This window comes from Lagenorhynchus albirostris, chromosome 19 (assembly GCF_949774975.1).
Source record: "Lagenorhynchus albirostris chromosome 19, mLagAlb1.1, whole genome shotgun sequence".
NCBI classification, from domain to species: Eukaryota; Metazoa; Chordata; class Mammalia; order Artiodactyla; family Delphinidae; genus Lagenorhynchus; species Lagenorhynchus albirostris.
Genome location: NC_083113.1, coordinates 42,378,573 through 42,397,290, shown reverse-complemented (window position 1 = coordinate 42,397,290; position 18,718 = coordinate 42,378,573). Strand labels below are relative to the sequence as shown.

General features: G+C 43.4%; 1 protein-coding gene across 9 annotated transcripts in view; it reads right to left on the bottom strand.

Annotated features, from left to right (window-relative positions):
* PRMT7 (protein arginine methyltransferase 7) overlaps nt 1-18,718 on the bottom strand; it is a 49,199-nt gene that overhangs the window by 30,304 nt on the left and 177 nt on the right. For 5 of the 9 annotated variants that reach the window (XR_009537316.1, XM_060132632.1, XM_060132633.1 and 2 more), the window contains exons 2-4: nt 14,938-15,113; nt 11,877-11,913; nt 938-1,087 (exon numbers count right to left, since the gene is read on the bottom strand). Coding sequence is in view for 8 of the 9 variants with exons in the window: in XM_060132632.1 (XP_059988615.1) it covers nt 938-1,087; nt 11,877-11,913; nt 14,938-15,113 (363 nt within the window). In the remaining variant the exon portion in view is untranslated. Of the gene's footprint in view, nt 1-937; nt 1,088-4,121; nt 4,139-11,876; nt 11,914-12,818; nt 13,025-14,937; nt 15,114-18,324; nt 18,345-18,598; nt 18,701-18,718 lie in introns of those variants that run through there. The other 4 variants (XM_060132630.1, XM_060132629.1, XM_060132627.1 and 1 more) reach the window with 4 other exon arrangements.

Sequence of the window (18,718 nt, the reverse complement as noted above, 5' to 3'; positions counted from 1 at the left end):
CTTTCCCAAAAGCTTGGAAGAAAATACACCAAAATTTTAACAATGGTTAACTTTGAGTTAACACACTATTTTTATTTTATATTTACCAAATCTCGTATAAGGATATGTATTATTTACATTATCAGAAAAATAATATATGTTTAATGCTTTATTAAAGGAAAGAAATGGCAGACTGCGGAACTATTGGTAAATGTAGTAAGATGGCTGGCTCTGTGGGGACCTTTAAGGTAATCTCAACTTTGGTGCACATTCAAAAATCCCAATGCCCAGGCCATATCCCAGAATAATAATTAAAATGGGGGGCTTCCCTGATGGTGCAGTGGTTGGGAGTCTGCCTGCCAATGCAGGGGACGCGGGTTCGCACCCTGGTCTGGGAAGATCCCACATGCCGCGGAGCAACTGGGCCCGTGAGCCACAATTACTGAGCCTGTGCGTCTGGAGCCTGTGCTCTGCAACAAGAGAGGCCGCGATAGTGAGAGGCCCGCGCACCGCGATGAAGAGTGGCCCCCGCTTGCCACAACTAGAGAAAGCCCTTGCACAGAAACAAAGACCCAACACAGCCATAAATAAATAAATAAATAAATAAATAAATAAATAAATAAATAAATAAATAAATAATAATAATATCACCCCTGATTTAAAAAAAAAAAAAATGGGTAGGTGGGGGGAGGACATGACAACGACTGACTAGACATTAGCTTTTTTAAATTTCCTCAGTGATTCTGACATGCAGCCAAGGCTGAGAACCACTGTTTTCAGGGAAGAAAATGAGCTCCTGGAGAAAGGAACTGTGTCTGATTCATCTCTGTGTTCTCCAAACCTGACCCTGTGCTTGGCATGGATGTCTGTCTGTGAACAAACAGATGGGCAGAGTGCAAGGGACACAAAGGACTTCCCACGTAGGACACAGGACACACATGTGAAGAGTGTGCCTCACCTCAATGGCATAGCAGAAGTCAGCACCAGCCGTGACAGCCATCATTGACAAGAGTCCTGTGCCAGTGCCAATGTCAAGAACCAAGGCCGTCTGTCCTTTGTCCTTCACCCTGCTCACAGCAGCCCGGATACCTTGGTAATATTTCATATTCTAAGAAAAAGGGAGAAACAGTTGTTATTTCATACCAGTTTTATAAATAAGTGCTTTGCGAAGTTCTGAAGTCATGGTTGGCAGCAGCAGTGTAAGTCATGACCCTATAACCTCTGTGACTTACACTGGCTGAGTTGGGCAGGCCTCCTGAGGCTCCAGGGGCACTGGGTCAACCTCTTAAATTAAGCGATGGTCTCTCCCCGTCACATCCACTCTTCTATACTCTGCTTAGACATGCTGGGGCTAGGGCTCTGCAAACTACATTCTCCTCTTTCCAGCTGTTAGGACTGGACAACAGGGGAACTAGAGGGTGACTGGAAGGTAGGAGAAAGCTTGTTCCTTCCCACATAAGGGCTCTCCTTGGGCCCTTCAGAGCTAGCAGCAGCACTCAAGCAGAAATTCCTCTCAGAGATCTGAGCACTAGCCTCACAGGAACTCTCCTCCACACATCTAGGTTCTGGAAACCCCAGTCTTCTCCCTTTGTGTCCCCAGCCCTAGGAAAGGGGACTGCTTTCTGCAATTACTATCACTAGGCTACCCTGGTGCCTCCCAGCCCTCCCACACCTGTGTAACCAATTCCCTCTATTAAATTCCCTCTGTTGAAATATATAACATTGCTTTTGGTCTCCTCACTGGACTCTAATTCATACAGCTTCCTGGGCTAAAAAATATTTTCCGCTCACAAAATCATTTCTTCATTTTTAGTTCAGGTCCTTAGTAGCTTAAGCAGACACATTTTTTTCTCTATAACAGTTTGGCCGATTAAGTACCCTGACCCTTCTGTTGAAAATAACTAAAAATGATGGGGTAAATATATGTAAATCTGTTTAAATGCACTGATGACCTTGCCAAGTCAGTAAGCAATATTAAGAGGCCAAACATGGACTTCCCTGATGGTCCAGTGGTTAAGAATCCACCTTCCAATGCAGGGGACATGGGTTCCTGGTCAGGGAACTAAGATCCCACATGCTGAGGGGCAACTAAGCCCATGCACTGCAACTACTGAGCACACGGGCCACAACTAGAGAGAAGCCCACGTGCCACAACGAAGATCCCACATGCCGCAACTAAGACCTGACGCAGCCATACATACATACATACATACATAAATATTAAAGAAGAAAAAGAGGCCAACACCTAGAAGTGGATTCACCTGAGTTGAGCCTTAAGATGACTCCCCTAACAGCTGACACCTTGATTACAGCCTATAAGAGACCCAGAGGCAGGGAACTCAAGCTAAGCTGAGTCCAGATTTCTGACCCACAAAAACTGTGAGACACGGACTTCCCTGGTGGCACAGTGGTTAAGAATCTGCCTGCCAATGCAGGGGGCACAGGTTCGAGCCCTGGTCCGGGAAGATCCCACATGCCATGAAGCAACTAAGCCCGCTGTGCCACAACTACTGAGCCTGCGCTCTAGAGCCCAAGAGTCACAACTATTGAGCCTGCATGCCACAACTACTGAAGCCTGCATGCCTAGAGCCCGTGCTCAACAAGACAAGCCACCACAATAAGAAGCCCATGCACCGCAATGAAGAGTAGCCCCTGCTCGCCGCAACTAGAGAAAGCCCACGCACAGCAACAAAGACACAAAGCAGCCAGAAATAAAATAAATTAATTAATTAAAAAAAGTGAGATAACTCTTTAAGCCATTAAGTTTGGGGATAATTTGTTATGCAGTAGAAAATGAACTAATACAGGACTATATTTTGATATTTTGATACAGGACTGGTACCAAAAGGGCAATATTCTCTGACCACAGTACAATCAAGTTACAAATTTCAATAACAAAAATATAACTCAAGGGCTTCCCTGGTGGCACAGTGGTTGAGAGTCCGCCTGCTGATGCAGGGGACGCGGGTTCATGCCCCGGTCCAGGAGGATCCCACATGCCGCAGAGCGGCTGGGCCCGTGAGCCATGGCCGCTGGGCCTGCGCATCCGGAGTCTGTGCTCCGCAGCAGGAGAGGCCACAGCAGTGAGAGGCCCGCATACCGCAAAAAAAAAAAAAAAATGTAACTAAAGAAAAAAGGTTTTTGAATCCTAAGAAATTTTAAACTCACAGGTAAAAGACTAAAGCAAAAGGGAATTAGAAAATATCTAGGGAGTTCCCTGGTGTCCTAGTGGTAAAGATTCTGGGCTTTCACTGCCATGGCCCAGGTTCAATCCCTGGTCAGGGAACTGAGATTCCACGAACTGCATGGCAAGGCCAAAAAACAAAACCAAACAAACAAAAAGAATGCAGATTTCTGCTGGGCCTGAGGTCTGCACTTGGTCTGCATTAAAAAAAAAATCTAGAATTGAGTAATTTTTTTAAAACTATATATCAAAACTCATGGGATGGCAAGAGCAATATTTGGAGAGAAATGCATTAAAAAAAGACAAAAGATGAGACAGGCATCCACCTAAAAAATTAGAAACAGGGCTGCAAAATAAACTCCAAATGAGTAGATGAATAAAAATAATAAAGAACAATAATCAATGAATTAGGAAACAAATATAAAACAGAAATCAATGAAGATAAAATTTAGTTATTTCAAAAGATTAAAAACTTGAAGAACCTCTGGTAAGACCAGTCCAAAAAAGAAACGGAAAAAAATGGTAAAGGAAGAAAAAGAAGTACAAGTAGCCAAAAACTGGGAATGAAGGGCGGGTGATGAGGTGGTGATATCAGTATATATGCTGCAGAGATTAAAGAGTCCACCAGGAGGGTACTTCCCTGGTGACGCAGTGGTTAAGAATCTGCCTGCCAATGCAGGGACATGGGTTTGATCCCTGGTTCGGGAAGATCCCACATGCCACAGAGCAACTAAGCCCATGTGCCACAACTACTGAAGCCCACGCGCCTAGAGCCCGTGCTCCACAACAAGAGAAGCCACCGCAATGAGAAGCCCACGCACCGCAATGAAGAGTAGCCCCGACTTGCCGCAACTGGAGAAAGCCCACGTGCAGCAACAAAGACCCAATGCAACCGAATAAGTAAATAAACAAAAGAGATTAAAGGATATTAAAAACAATCTTTAGCAAATAAATTCACCCAAAATCATATGAAGTGAACATTATATTGGAGATTCTATCCAACACATTACAGCAAGAAAAAATGAAATAAGATCTAGATAGAAAGAAAGAAAATTATTATTAATCACATATGAGACGAGTGTGAAGAAAACCCAAAACACCTACAAATAATTATTAGAATTAAGAGAACTGAGAAAGATTACAGGATTCCAAATCAGTAAATAAAAAACAATTGAGGGCTTCCCTGGTGGTGCAGTGGTTGGGAATCCGCCTGCCAATGCAGGGGACACAGGTTCAACCCCTGTTCTGGGAAGATCCCACATGCCGCGGAGCAGCTAAGCCCGTGCGCCACAGCTACTGAGACTGCGCTCTAGAGCCTGTGAGCCATAACTGCTGAAGCCCGCGTGCCTAGAGCCCATGCTCCACGGTGAGAGAGGCCACCATAATGAGAAGCCTGTGCACCGCAACAGGGAGTGGCCCCCGCTCGCTGCAACTAGAGAAAGCCCACACACAGCAACGAAGACCCAATGCAGCCAAAAATAAATAAATAAATAAATTTATTAAAAAAAAAAATTGAAATTCAGTATTATCAGCAATAGCTTTTAAACCCTTGGCAAAAGGAAGAATTTCTTAAATATGAGACAAAAAGCACCAGTCAATAAAGAAAATATAAGATAAATTTGACATTAAATTTAAGAACTTGTATTGTGGAAAAAACCCCACAAACTAAGAGACCAGCAATACATGTAACTGACAAATGGTTAGTACCCAGAATATATAAAGAATTCCTACAAATTACTAGGTCATAAAAGAGGAAACATGAATAGCCAATGAAAAATGAAAAAAGCTCACATTCAGCAGTGATCAGGGGAATGCAAATTAAAACTATAGTGAGAGACTAGTTCAATCCAACCAGATTGTCAAAGATGTAAAAATTGGTTAATACACAAGACATGAGAATGTAAACTGGCACTATTAGTTTGGAAAAGAATCTGACATTACCCATAGAGCTAGACACACCTGATGGCTGATGGCCAGCAATTCCATTCCCAGGTATACACACCCTAGAGAAAAATAAGCATATGCACCAGAGTACAGTTACTGGAATGTTCCAGGTAGCACTACTTACAATAGAAGGAAGCTGGAAACAACGCCAAAGCCTATCAGCAGAAGAATGGGTAAGTAGTGATGTATTTACACAATGGAATCTGTATAGCAGTGAAAATGAATGAACTTACAGCTACATGCAAAATGGATGAATCTCAAAAACAATGCTGAGCAAAAAGACAAGTCACAAAGAATAAACACATTATGACTCCATTGTATAAAGTTCAAAAACAGGCAAAACTAAGAATTTATATTTTAAGGATATGTAGGTGGTAAAACTATAAAGAAAAGCAAGAGAGTAACTGATACAAAATTCAAGACGGTGGAAACTTCTGGAAGGAGGAAAACAAATGCAATCAAGGAACACATAAGGAATTCCAAGTAATGGTAATGTTCCATTTCCTAAGCTGAGTAGTGAGTCTATGAGCATTGTTTTATTATTCTTCTTTAAACTATACATATACATTTTATACTGTTTTGTGTGTCTATGTTATAACAAAAAGGTTCTTTTAAAGAATACGAATAGTACTAGAGTTTAAAATATCAAAGCCTTTAAAATAGTACTAGACTTAAAAAGAAAATGGAGTGATAATGTCAAAATTCTGAAGTGATTTCCAAACTAGAATCCAGCCTTAAGTGTGAGGATAGAATACAGAAGTTTTTGGACAAGCCAAGTCTCAAAAACCTTACTTCCCACAAACCCTCTCACAGGAAAGTGAGGAAGGATGAGCTTCACCAAAGAGGGAGGGAACCAAAGAGGAATACATGGGATGCAGGAAATGGAAGACCCAATAAAAAAAGAGGAATGAAGGAAGTCTACAGACAATAAACAAGAATCCCAGGACGACAGATACACAGCAGGTCTAGAAGGCACCCAGTCCAGACTGGAGCAGGGCAAAATGATCCCAGAGACAATCTCCAAGAAGAGAAACTGACAGAATAGCTGATTGTTTTGACCTTTCCTTCAGAAAGGAAAATTATACTACTGGGAGAAAGTTTGGGCATAAAAGAATGAGTACATAGAAAACAAAGCAAGGGAATTCCCTGGCAGTTCAGTGGTTAGGACTCCACGCTTTTACTGCCGAGGGCGCGGGTTCGATCCCTAGTCGGGGAACTTAAGATCCTGCAAGCAGCAAGGCGTGGCCAAAAAGTAAAGAAAAAAAAGAAAACAAAGCAAAAATAAGATAATTATTAATAAAGTTATTCAAGAAAGAAAAAGCAATCAAAGTATATCGCATAGCTCAACTGTGAAGTGTTTACACATGCCTAATAATGTCAACATACAATCTTAACTAACATGAACATTTATGTGTTTACCTCATCACAACCCTTCAAAAGGAGGTATTATCGTTATCCCTATTTTACAGATGAGAAAACAGAGGCACAAAGAATTTAAGTGACTTGCCTACTGAAACACTGAATATCAATTTAGCAAAAATTATAACTACATTGGGACAAACAGAGAACGAGTGGGAAGGAGGAGCTGAAAGAATACCAAACTCTCAGCTCTCACAGTGGAAAGTCAATAGATAATAGTTATTTAGATCTGGAAGTAAACATAAAACAGCTCAAAGAAAAGAAATGAGGTTGCCTCTGAAGGTAACTATTAAAAGGTACTGTCTGGGAGATGATACACCAGGGTACTGCTTCTTTATTTATTTTTTAATAAATATATTTATTTATTTATTTATCTTTGGCTGCGTTGGGTCTTTGTTGCTGAGCGTGGGCTTTCTCTAGTTGCAGTGAGCGGGGGCTACTCTTCGTTGTAGTGCCCGGGCTTATCATTGCAGTGGCTTCTCTTGTTGTGGAGCACGAGCTCTAGACGCACGGGCTTTAGTAGTTGTGGCTCGTGGGCTCTAGAGTGCAGGCTCAGTAGTTGTAGCTCATGGTCTTAGCTGCTCCGCGGTATGTGAGATCTTCCCGGACCAGGGCTCGAACCTGTGTCCCCTGCATTGGCAGGCGAGTTCTTAACCACTGCGCCACCAGGGAAGTCCCTTTTTTTCTTTTTTTTTTAAACAGCATGTTTTTGTATGTGTGTGTGTATTCTGTCTACCCAATTTTATTTTATTTATTTATTTATTAGAAATTATTTATTTTTTATTTATTTATTTTTTGGCTGTGCTGGGTCTTTGCTGCTGCACGCAGGCTTTCTCTAATTGCAGCAAGCGGGGGCTACTCTTCGTTGCAGAGCGCGGGCTTCTCATTGTGGTAGCTTCTCTTGCTGTGGAGCACAGGTTCTAGGCACACAGGCTCCAGTAGTTGTTGCACATGGGCTCAGCAGTTGTGGCGCACAGGCTTAGTTGCTCCGCAGCATATGGGATCTTCCCCGGACCAGGGCACAAACCTGTGTCCCCTGCATTGGCAGGCGGATTCTTAACCACTGCCCCACCAGGGAAGCCCTGGGACTGCTATTTTTCACAATAAGCCTCACGGAAATATTTGACTCCTAAAGTAACTGCATTTATGCTTTGGATAAAATCAGTATGTCATTTTATGTTATGTGCTTTTTACCACGATGAAAGGAAAAAAAAGTTAAAAAAATCAGGATGGCAATTGTTAGAATTGTTGAACTAGGAAAATGAACATCAAATACACTATATCCCCAAAAAGCAGGAGGGCACAGTTTTCTTTGTGTAGCTGTACCTGTGGGGTAACAAGAAAGAGAGTGGGACTGGGAACTGGCCTGGGAGTTTCAGTGAGCTGATCACCTGAGAACCCTAATTAGCAGCACCCTCAACAGTAAACCAGGGCCTGCATATGTTCCAAATTAATAACACTCATTAAATTAGCTATCACTTTTTTTTTTTTTTTTTTTTTTTTGCTGTACGCGGACCTCTCACTGCTGCAGCCTCTCCCGTTGCGGAGCACAGGCTCCGGACGCGCAGGCCCAGCGGCCACAGCTCACGGGCCCAGACGCTCGGCAGCACGCGGGATCCTCCCGGACCGGGGCATGAACCCGTGTCCCCTGCATCGGCAGGCGGACTCTCAACCACGGCACCACCAGGGAAGCCCTAGCTATCACTTTTTAATTATCCAACTTTGAATCTAGAAAAATGGTGCAGATGAACCGGTTTGCAGGGCAGAAACAGAGACACAGATGTAGAGAACAAACATATGGACACCAAGAGGGGCAAGCGGCGGGGGGCTGGGTGTGGGGATGAATTGGGAGACGGGGATTGACATGTATACACTAATATGTATAAAATAGATAACTAATAAGAACCTGCTGTATATAAAATAAATAAAATTAATTATCCAACTTTAAAGCTACTATTGGAGCCCTCTTAAAAGGCAATTGGTAGTATCTATCAAGAGTCCTACCTAATGTTCAAAACCCTAGACCACACCAAAAGGTATTCGGATAGCAAATAAGCACATGAAACGATGTTTGACATCATTAGCCATTAGAAAAAATGGAAATTAAAACTACAAAGATAGGAACTTCCCTGGTGGCACAGTGGTTAAGAGTCTGTCTGCCAATGCAGGGGACATGAGTTCGAGCCCTGGTCCGGGAAGATCCCACATGCTGCGGAGCAGCTAAGCCCATGCGCCACAACTACTGAGCCTGCGCTCTACAGCCCATGTGCCACAACTACTGAGCCCATGCACCCAGAGCTCATGCACCGCAACGAAGAGTAGCTCCCACTCACCACAACTAGAGAAAGCCCGCGTGCAGCAACGAAGACCCAAGGTAGCCAAAAATAAATAAATAAATAAAAATTTTTAAAATGTATAAGAGGGCTTCCCTGGTGGCGCAGTGGTTGAGAGTCCGCCTGACGATGCAGAAGACACGGGTTCATGCCCCGGTCCAGGAAGATCCCACATGCCGCGGAGCGGCTGGGCCCGTGAGCCATGGCCGCTGAGCCTGCGCGTCCGGAGCCTGTGCTCCGCAACAGGAGAGGCCACAACAGTGAGAGGCCCGCGTACCTCAAAAAAAAAAAAAAAAAGTAGAACTGCTGGGTCTATATGTTAAGTGTACATTATTTAACTTTGTAGTTGTTTTTTTTTAAATTTATTTATTTATTTTTGGCTGCCTTGGGTCTTCGTCACTGTGCGTGCTCTTTCTCTAGTCACGGCGAGCGGGGGCTACTCTTTGTTGCGGTTCACGGGCTTCTCACTACGGTGGTTTCTCTTGTCACGGAGCACGGGCTCTAGGCGCACGGGCTTCAGTAGTTGCGGCACTTGGGCTCAGTAGTTGTGGCACGTGGGCTCTAGAGCGCAGGCTCAGTAGTTGTGGCGCACGGGCTTAGCTGCTCCGCGGCATGTGGGATCTTCCCAGACCAGGGCTCAAACCCGTGTCCCCTGCACTGGTAGGCAGACTCTTAACCACTGCACCACCAGGGAAGTCCCTCTTATACATTTTCTGAAAGAAATGAAAACATGTCCACACAAAGACTTATATGTGAACGTTCACAACAAAACTATTCAAAATACACAAAAACTGGAAACAATCCAAATGTCTGTTAATTGGTAAACGGATAAAACATGGTATATCCATATAATGGAGTATTACTCAGCAATAAAAAGGAATGGATATTGGGACTTCCCTGGAGGTCCAATGGTTAATACTCTGTGCTCCCAATGCAGGGGGCATGGGTTCAATCGGGGAACTAAGATCCCACATGCTACATAACATGGCCAAAAAAAAAAAAGTAATGGATATTGACACATTCAACATGAATGACCCTCAAATGATGAATGAAGGGACAAAGACACATAAGACTATATATCATATCATTCCATTTAGATGAAATTTCTAGAAAAGGCAAAACTATAGAGACAGAAAACCTATCAGTGGTTGCCTGGCAGGCAGGGGCAACCAGGGAGTTGGGTACCAGGATTGATTACAAACAAACAGGAAATAATTTTATGGGATAATGGAAGTGTTTTAAAACAACAACAGGACTCCCCTGGTGGCACAGTGGTTAGGAATCTGCGTGTTAATGCAGGGGACATGGGTTCTAGTCCTGGTCCAGGAAGATCCCACATGCCACGGGGCAACTAACCCGTGCGCCACAACTACTGAGCCTGTGCTATAGAGCCTGTGAGCCACAACTACCGAGCCTGCATGTCACAACTACTGAGCCTGCACGCCTAGAGCCCGTGCTCCACAATAAGAAAAGCCACTGCAATAAGAAGCCCGCGCACCACAACAAAGAGTAGCCCCCACTCACTGCAAGTAGAGAAAGCTCGCACGCAGTAACGAAGACCCAACGCAGCCAAAAAAATAAATAAATAATAAATAAATAAAACCTTACTAAAAAAAAATAAAATAAAACAACAAAATGTGAGGCACCATGCAAAAGCACAGAGAAATATGTTTTTATTGACTCTGCCACTAACCAGCAACTTCTGACTCCATTTCCTCATGTGCAGAACCGGGGAGGGGAGAACAGAAGTTAGAGGTAAATAATGAAGAGTCAGGAATGTTCCACCAAGGAGGTTGAATTTTACCTCAAAAGCAGGGACAGGCCACTGAAGGGTTTTAAACAGAGGAGTAACATGGTCAGATGGGCATTTCAGAAAGACCCCTTGGGCTGCTGTATAGAGGAAGGAGAAGAGGGACCAACGCCAGTAAATGACGGCTGAGCAGGCAATGGGGTTGAAAGAACCATAGGATTTGATGACCAACCAACTACAGGCTCAGATAAGGAAAAGGGCGCCATCTGGCTTGGCTGACCAGATGGATGACGATGCCATTTGCCCAAATCCCCTGGAAGCTGGGTCAAAAAGGACCCTCACTGGAGATGACACTAAAATCAGAGAGGCTCACAGGCCCACGAGTCCAAGAAGACCATTAAACTAGAAAGGATTAGTCAAAAGCTGGGAACAATATTTGTTCCACATTCTGTAATTCCCCAACAGCTCAGCAAAGGCACTCAAATATTTGACGAAAATTAGAGAGGCACCTAGCCCCTCCCATGGAGCCTACACACTAATGGTGCTGAAGGAGGTCCTTCTGTCATAGTGTTACCAAGAAGTAGGCAAGCTGAGCAGTTAACCAGGGCTGGGTCAAGGAGACACCACACAGCCTCATGACGAGCCCTGCCATGTTCCCTGATCTTTCTGCAGTGCACTGCTCAGTTTTTAAGTGTGGCCCTGCATCCTTCTCCTTCAAGCCTCCCAATATCTGAACCATCTGGATGAGGCTGACTAGTCAAGCACTCTGGTAGACAAGGAAATCCTGGGTTGCTAGCCATCATAAGACCAGAACTGTTAACATTTACTCAAACAGACAAAGAAAACTCAGATGAAACAAAGGACAAAAGCTGAAATGTAATTCTGCAGTGAAAGCCAAATATGCTTTACAAAATACAGTCTGCAGTGACCTCTAGAGATTTTATTTTAAAATTACAAACTGACTATACGAGGTAAAACTGTGTAATCAAAGTATTTTTATCTAGAGATCATGGAAATCAGTTAGTATGGCCCACTCACTGTAAATTCTAATAAATGAGGTCTGCAGAGGTCCCATGTTTTCTCCAAGGTCACGCTCAAGTCAATAACAGAGCAGGAAGTAGGACCCAGCTTCCTGATTTCCCAACCACTACACCGTACTGCCTCTCTGCATCATTCTAACATCATGCCTCTGGGGGAAGTTTTTAACCTTCTTGTAATGGAAGGTTTCAAACACCACATCAAGATAACAGTTTCCTTCTATACTTACCCTGTCTTTGTCATGCAGCATATCAGCATAGGATGACCTAAAAGAATAAAAAGACAGGTCAGAAACTTCTGCTAATAATGATAAACATCAACATATGAGAATATTTACATATATAAATATATTCTTTTATCAGATGGAACAAATATCCAGGCCCATTTTAAACTATTTTAATAGAGCTATAAGCTGTCATTCTCCTGTACTGCAGAAAAAAATCTCAGAGACAGATGTTTATTTTCAGTAAAGAATCTCAGACTAAAAATGCTGATAGTTAGGCCTGTCACAGTAATTCCATAGTCCTAGCATACTGATCATGTTGTACATCATACGATTTTTTCCTCAGGAACAACTCAGATGTGTCCAATACTTTACATAATCTTGCATACATTTGTACATTGGGATGATCACAGATGTAACACTGGGGAGAGGAATCGGGGAAAGGGAAAGTATATGCCTGCTGTATATGTGAAGGGTATCATGCCTGGCACTTTCCCTTGGTTGTCATCAGGGACAACGAAGAAGCATTCACCAAACTACAGGGAGGAGAGCTGCTTATCCATATTTTTTATTGTAGTAATTCAAAAACTTGAAAAATCTCTGGCAGGGTCAGGATAAGCCCCCAGAACTCAACAGGCTCAGCCCAAAGATGCTTTCTGAGAATTCCAGGTGAGAGTTAAGGCACTCTCATTAAACAGAGGACCTCCAGCTTTGGGTCAACATCAGAATTAATGAAGAGCTTATTTTACATGCAGATTCCCACAATACACACAAAGAGCTTCTGATCTAGAAGATGGAGCTGGAGTCTGGAAATCTGCACTTGAACTGGTGCTCCAGGTAACTGTGACACAGGTATTTCATACTCTACATTTTGAGGAACACTGCACCAAATGCAAAGGCTTCTTTTTTTTTTAATGGCATACCAAGGTTTTTAACATTTGAACTCACCTGCGAGTGTTTAGTTGAAATCTGGTCCTTTCTACTTTTCTCCACCTTTTTTTTTTTTTTTTTTTTTTTTTTTTTTTGCGGTACGCGGGCCTCTCACTGCTGTGGCCTCTTCCGTTGCAGAGCATAGGCTCCGGACGTGCAGGCTCAGCAGCTGTGGCTCACGGGCCCAGCCGCTCCGCGGCATGTGGGACCTTCCCGGACCGGGACACGAACCCGTGTCCCCTGCATCGGCAGGCGGACTCGCAACCACTGCGCCACCAGGGAAGCCCCTCTCCACCTTTTAAGGGGCATTTTCACTCCCCCATCTTCCCTGCCTCACCACCCACTCACTCCCCTGACTCCACTGACATCACTCTTCCTAAGCACCACCAGCTCACTCACGTCATTAACATCCAGGATTTCTCTGACCCTGCTGGACACTCCCTCTTCCTGAAACGTTCTCTTCCTTTCTACTCTCTGGCCATGCCCTCCTGGTTGTCTTGCCTCGTCAGCTATTCCAGGATTCCTTCTCTAGTCCTCTACCTTTCACATTCTACACAATCTCTGAAACCCTGCAATCTCTTCCAGTTTCAACTCTAACAGCTGCAAACTGTCTCCAGACCCATATTTATCTGCCCAGTGGCATTTCCATCTGGATGTCCAAAGCCAGATACCTAATCTTCATCACCCCAACAACACCCATTCCTCCTGTGTTCTTCTCAAGCAACAAGAGTTCCATCTACCTAGTCACTCTAACCAGAAATCTTGGTGCTTACTTCATTTTCTCTCTCTCCTTCCATCACTGCATCCAATGAGTTACGAAACTCAAGCTCTCTCAAAGCTTTTTCCTCCTCTCTCCACCTCCACTGTCTCAGCCTTGGGGTTGCAATATCCACCCAAATGCCCATATGGTTTTCACACCCTCCAACCCACTTTCCACACTGCTCTCAGGTTAATGTTCCAAAATGCAACCTAATCTTTTTTCTTCCCCATTTAACACCTCAATCACTCAGAAAATAACGTCCAAAATATTTAGAAAGAAAGTAATGTGTTTGAGCCCTTACTCTGTACCAGACATTGTACTTCATTCACTCATCAAATAACCCTAAGGGTATTATATGATGAGATATACATATTGTTATACTGAGGTATATACTGTTATACTGTATATGAGGCATATATTACTACATTGATCCTCAGAGAAGTTTAGTAGCTTGGCTAACGTCAAGCTACTTGACGTTAAGAAGTAGCTTAAGAAGTGGCTAAACTAGAACTTATACAATCAGGTTCCTCTTCCTGCATTTTGCTACCACCAATTACAACATGACCCCTGCCTACCTTTTCAGCATCCTCTCTCACTATAGCCCTAATTTTGCACCACACTCCAGCCACAATGACTTGCTAGCCATTCCTCAAACTAGCTCATCTGGAAGTTTGCACATAATCCCTGCTGCTCAGAAAGCAATCTCCCTCTCTTTAGATTTGGGAAATCATTCAAATATCGCCCTCCCAGCCCAGTTGGTTCTTGCTGCTTCCATGTACTTTTGTGCCCATTTCCACTGACTTTTATCTCATGGTGTCATAATTTTTTATATGTCTGTCTATTCCACAAAACTGCATGTTCTTTGAGGATGAGAACCTTATCTTTGTCATTTTGATATTCACAGCCTTAGCACGGTGTTATATGCACTTAATGATTGCTAAACAACAGTAACTCACTTACATACTTTTAAACATCCCTCCAAAGGAAAAAAAAAACCTCATTTTTTCCCACTTTTTCCATTAAAGAGAATTTAACTATATGATAAATGTGCCACCATTTCAGTGACGCAAGTAAATAATTAAACTTCATAAACTCGTCTACTACTACTGAACTTTGAGTCCTCTTTGGTCCACAAGACAGATCCTCGGGGACTCTGGTACAGCTGCCACAAAATGTCTGACTCTCCACACAGGCATAACTTTGCCTAACTCCCACACAAACCTACCTAGCTGAGCAGACCTGCTGGTGATCAACACCTGCCCTGATCAGAAGCACTGGGTGACAGCCTATTCCCCACTCAGACTAGATTCCAAGGCATCTGCTTTGAGATCAAGGGCCCCACCCAGCTGCAGCCAACTGTGGAAAAACCCTTGTTACCTTGCGATCTCCTGGTGGTAATCATAATGCTCATCCTCCTCCAGCCACTCCACAGATCCCGTGGTTGGGTTGGCCCGCCCACAGAAGACTTTCATGGTGCCAATTAGCTCCTCAGTTTTAGCATAGAAAGGCAGCCTTGCCAGCTGCTTGTAGACAGGTCTGATCGTCAGAAATCTCTTCAAATTGTAATGCCCAAAAATGTAGAGGAGAAAAAAAAAGAAACCAAGAAATAGACAAAAATGTCAGAGCCACTGAAAATATGTTAATCAGCATTTTAATCTTCCCAGCAGAGTTACTTGGTTTTATATTCAGCATATAACATCAAATACTATTAAGACAAAAACTCAGAAAGCTATCTGGGAACTTCAGCAGTCCTCAACGATTCCAATAGGGTCAAATGACCCTTACAGGTGCATCTGAGTACAGCCTCAGGTGAAGGCAGGTAAGAAGAGAAATAATGCAAAGGAAAGGGCTAGAAGGAAAGGAGAACACAAAGAGATCGATCGGGGTGGTGGTAAAGGAGTGTCACCAATACTGCCTCAGAAAGGTAAACACTTAGTTTAAGGAAAAATACAAAGAAAAAGCAATTCAAACCAACAAAGAAACCTCACCTGAACAAATAAATCAGAGCTATATGCAAACATGGCTAATCCCAGGAATATAACATTGAGCCAAAAAAGAAGCAAATCACAGAATACAAATGATTCCATTCATATGAAATTTATAACTATTCAACATAGAACAATATATTCTTCAGGGATCACACTAAAAAGCATGGCAGGAATGAGGATAGTGGTTACCTCTAAGAGGGAGGGGAAAAGGATGGAATCAACGAGGGCCACACAAGGGACTTCAAAAGTAACAGTATTGTTATTTTTCTAAAACTGGGTGGTGGGGGCTTCCCTGGTGGCGCAGTGGTTAAGAATCCGCCTGCCAATGCAGGGGACACGGGTTCAAGCCCTGGTCCGGGAAGATCCCACATGCCGCGGAACAACTAAGCCTGTGTGCCACAACTACCGAAGCCCGCACGCCTAGAGCCAGTGCTCTGCAGCAAGAGAAGCCACTGCAATGAGAAGCCCGCGCACCACAACGAAGAGTAGCCCCTGCTCGCCACAACTACAGAAAGCCCGCACGGAGCAACGAAGATCCAACACAGCCAAGGTAAATAAATTTTTTTTAAAAAATTAAAAATTAAAAAACCCGGGTGGTGGGAATACAGGTGTCCATGATATTGTCATTCTTTATGCCTCACTATTTTTTATGATTACTTATCCACTCCATATTCAATTTTAAAAACAATTTACTTATCCACTCCATATTCAATTTTAAAAACAATTTTTAAAAACCTTTCTCCGTCTGAAAAAAAAACAAAGGCTTCAAATAAATGTCACCAGATGCATATCTTATATGGTCTGTTTCTCCAAAGGTATCTATTTCTGAGAGATAAACACCAAAGCTCAAAGTCTGAAAGTACTTCTCAGCAGATATGGCCTCTCATAGTGCCCTCCCTCTTACCATTCAGAAAACAGCAAGTGTTCCACACTCCCCTTCATTTCTTGATAAACACTGATCCATCATCAGGAAACCTTAGAAAGAATGCCTACTCCACAGGACCCTAAACATTCCTAAGGCATTTTACTGCCAAGAGTTACGTTCTTTTGAAGTTATCTAAACTAAGTAAACACTGAATTCTTATACTAGAGGATGGAGAACAATCTTTTCTGAAAAGACTCAGGCAGTCACTGGACTGGCTCAAAGTAGTCAATTTGTCCTTCAGTAAAACTCTACCTCTAACTCTACTTCAGCATGTCTAATCTCTAATTTAGTGGCTCTCAAGCTTTCTGACAACCCCAGTAAGAAATATGCTTTACCCTGAGACACAACATACACACACACATGTAAAGTTTCACGAAACAATACCTAGTCTTCCTGTAGGCAAAACCCTCTGATATAGTCCACTGTATGTAATTTTTATTTTTTATGCTGGTCACGATCCACTAAATTGATTTAATAACTCACCAAAGGGTTGCATCCTACAGTTTGAAAAGCGCTGCAACAATCAGCTCTGCACATCTCTGCTAATACTTACTATTAAAAGACAGAGTATCTAGAACTACTGTAATTTGTAATATGCTTTAGATAACCGTGTCCAACAAATGCTGTAGTAGACAAAAGTTTAAAAGATGGGTAGGATTTAGGTGGGTGAGAAGAGGGAGAAAGCACTTCACCAGATTAGAAAGGCTTAGACAATCATACACAGTGAACTAATCCATTTAGCTGAAGTTTCACTGAACAAGCGGTCAAACATGTTGGTGGGGTCCATGTTGTGAAGAGTCCTGAAACCCTTATCCTGTGGTCCACGTGGAATCAACCATAAAGTCACTTAAAGGTTAAGAGTATAGTAAAGAACTGTAATTTATAGAATTCCTTTTTCACCTATGATGTTGCAGAGGCTGTAACTAGGACCACAGTGTCTTTTCAGATCTGTAGAGAAGTCACTGGTTTCATATAAGTCTAAATAAATGCTTGAGGACAGGAACCATGTCCTGTAACCCCTCTGGGTGAACACTAAACATCTTCTATGGATGAATCTCTTCGTATTATTAGGACTTGTCCTCTCCAAGAAGGAGCCCATACTCCAGATTCAGGATACTCTAACCTCCTCCTCATTCTACAAGAGCTGGGAACTCACAGGGTTAATGGAAATCACCATGCCAAGCCCTAATTGCTTTACTAGTCAGATTTCAGAGCAGATGCCTGTCTGGTTCATTTATTCAAAATTTACTAGGCACCTTCTGTATGCCAGGCACTGTATTAGGACTAGAGAACTATCACAAACAATACAGAAGAGGTCCTTGTCCTCCAGGAATTTACAGACCCTAATGGGGGAAAGAGAGTAAATATAAATATACAATTAAAGACTACCTGAGGGCAAAAAAGGAAATATACAGGACGCTATGAAAGAGAATAACAAAGTTATGGAAAGACTCTCTGAGGAAAAGAGCATCTAAGTGGAGGCCTACAGAATAACCCAGGTTAAAAGCTGTGCAAGTGCAATGCTCATATTTCAGGAATCCTTACCCCAACTTTTCCAAGAAAAGGTCCTAAGATGTAAAGAACCAGGTGCAGAGTGACAAAAGCCTGAGTGACTGAAGCACTCTGAGCAGAAGAAATGATGGGCGACTAGGGGTGGGCTTCTACAATGTCGGCTGCGGAAAGGTGTTTGGATTTTGTTCTAAATGCACTGGAAGCCACTCAAGGGTTTTAAGCAAAGGAATATCTACGTTGGATGTACGCTTTTACAGGGCCGCTCTGGCCAGTGTGTGGTAGATAGACTGGTTTCCAACTACCGAGATTTCCAACTACTGAGAATACTGTGGGAAATACCAGTGAGCCAGGGAACCGTGGCCCAGTCGGGGCGCGATGGCTGAATCTCCGTTAAGATTGCGACGCGGGTCTCTATCGCTGAAGGGAGGCACCAAGTACTATGATCCAGGTCTCGGCGGAGGTGCTCAGTCACAGGCCCAGCTAGAAGCCATGACCTGACTGGATGGCAGAGCCAGGGACCGCCTACAACCCCGCACTACCGCCGGCCCGGGAGCTCTGAGCAGCCCCATACGGATTCTAGAAAGTTCCTCCAGCGTCCCGAAGAGATGCGTACCCCAGTGTCCGAGTACGACCATGCCACATTCCTCCGCCGAAGCCTTGTGCTGAGCACAGGATGCTGGCTGAACCCGACCCTTCAACCGCGACCCCACCTTCCCAACCAGCCCGGCGCCTC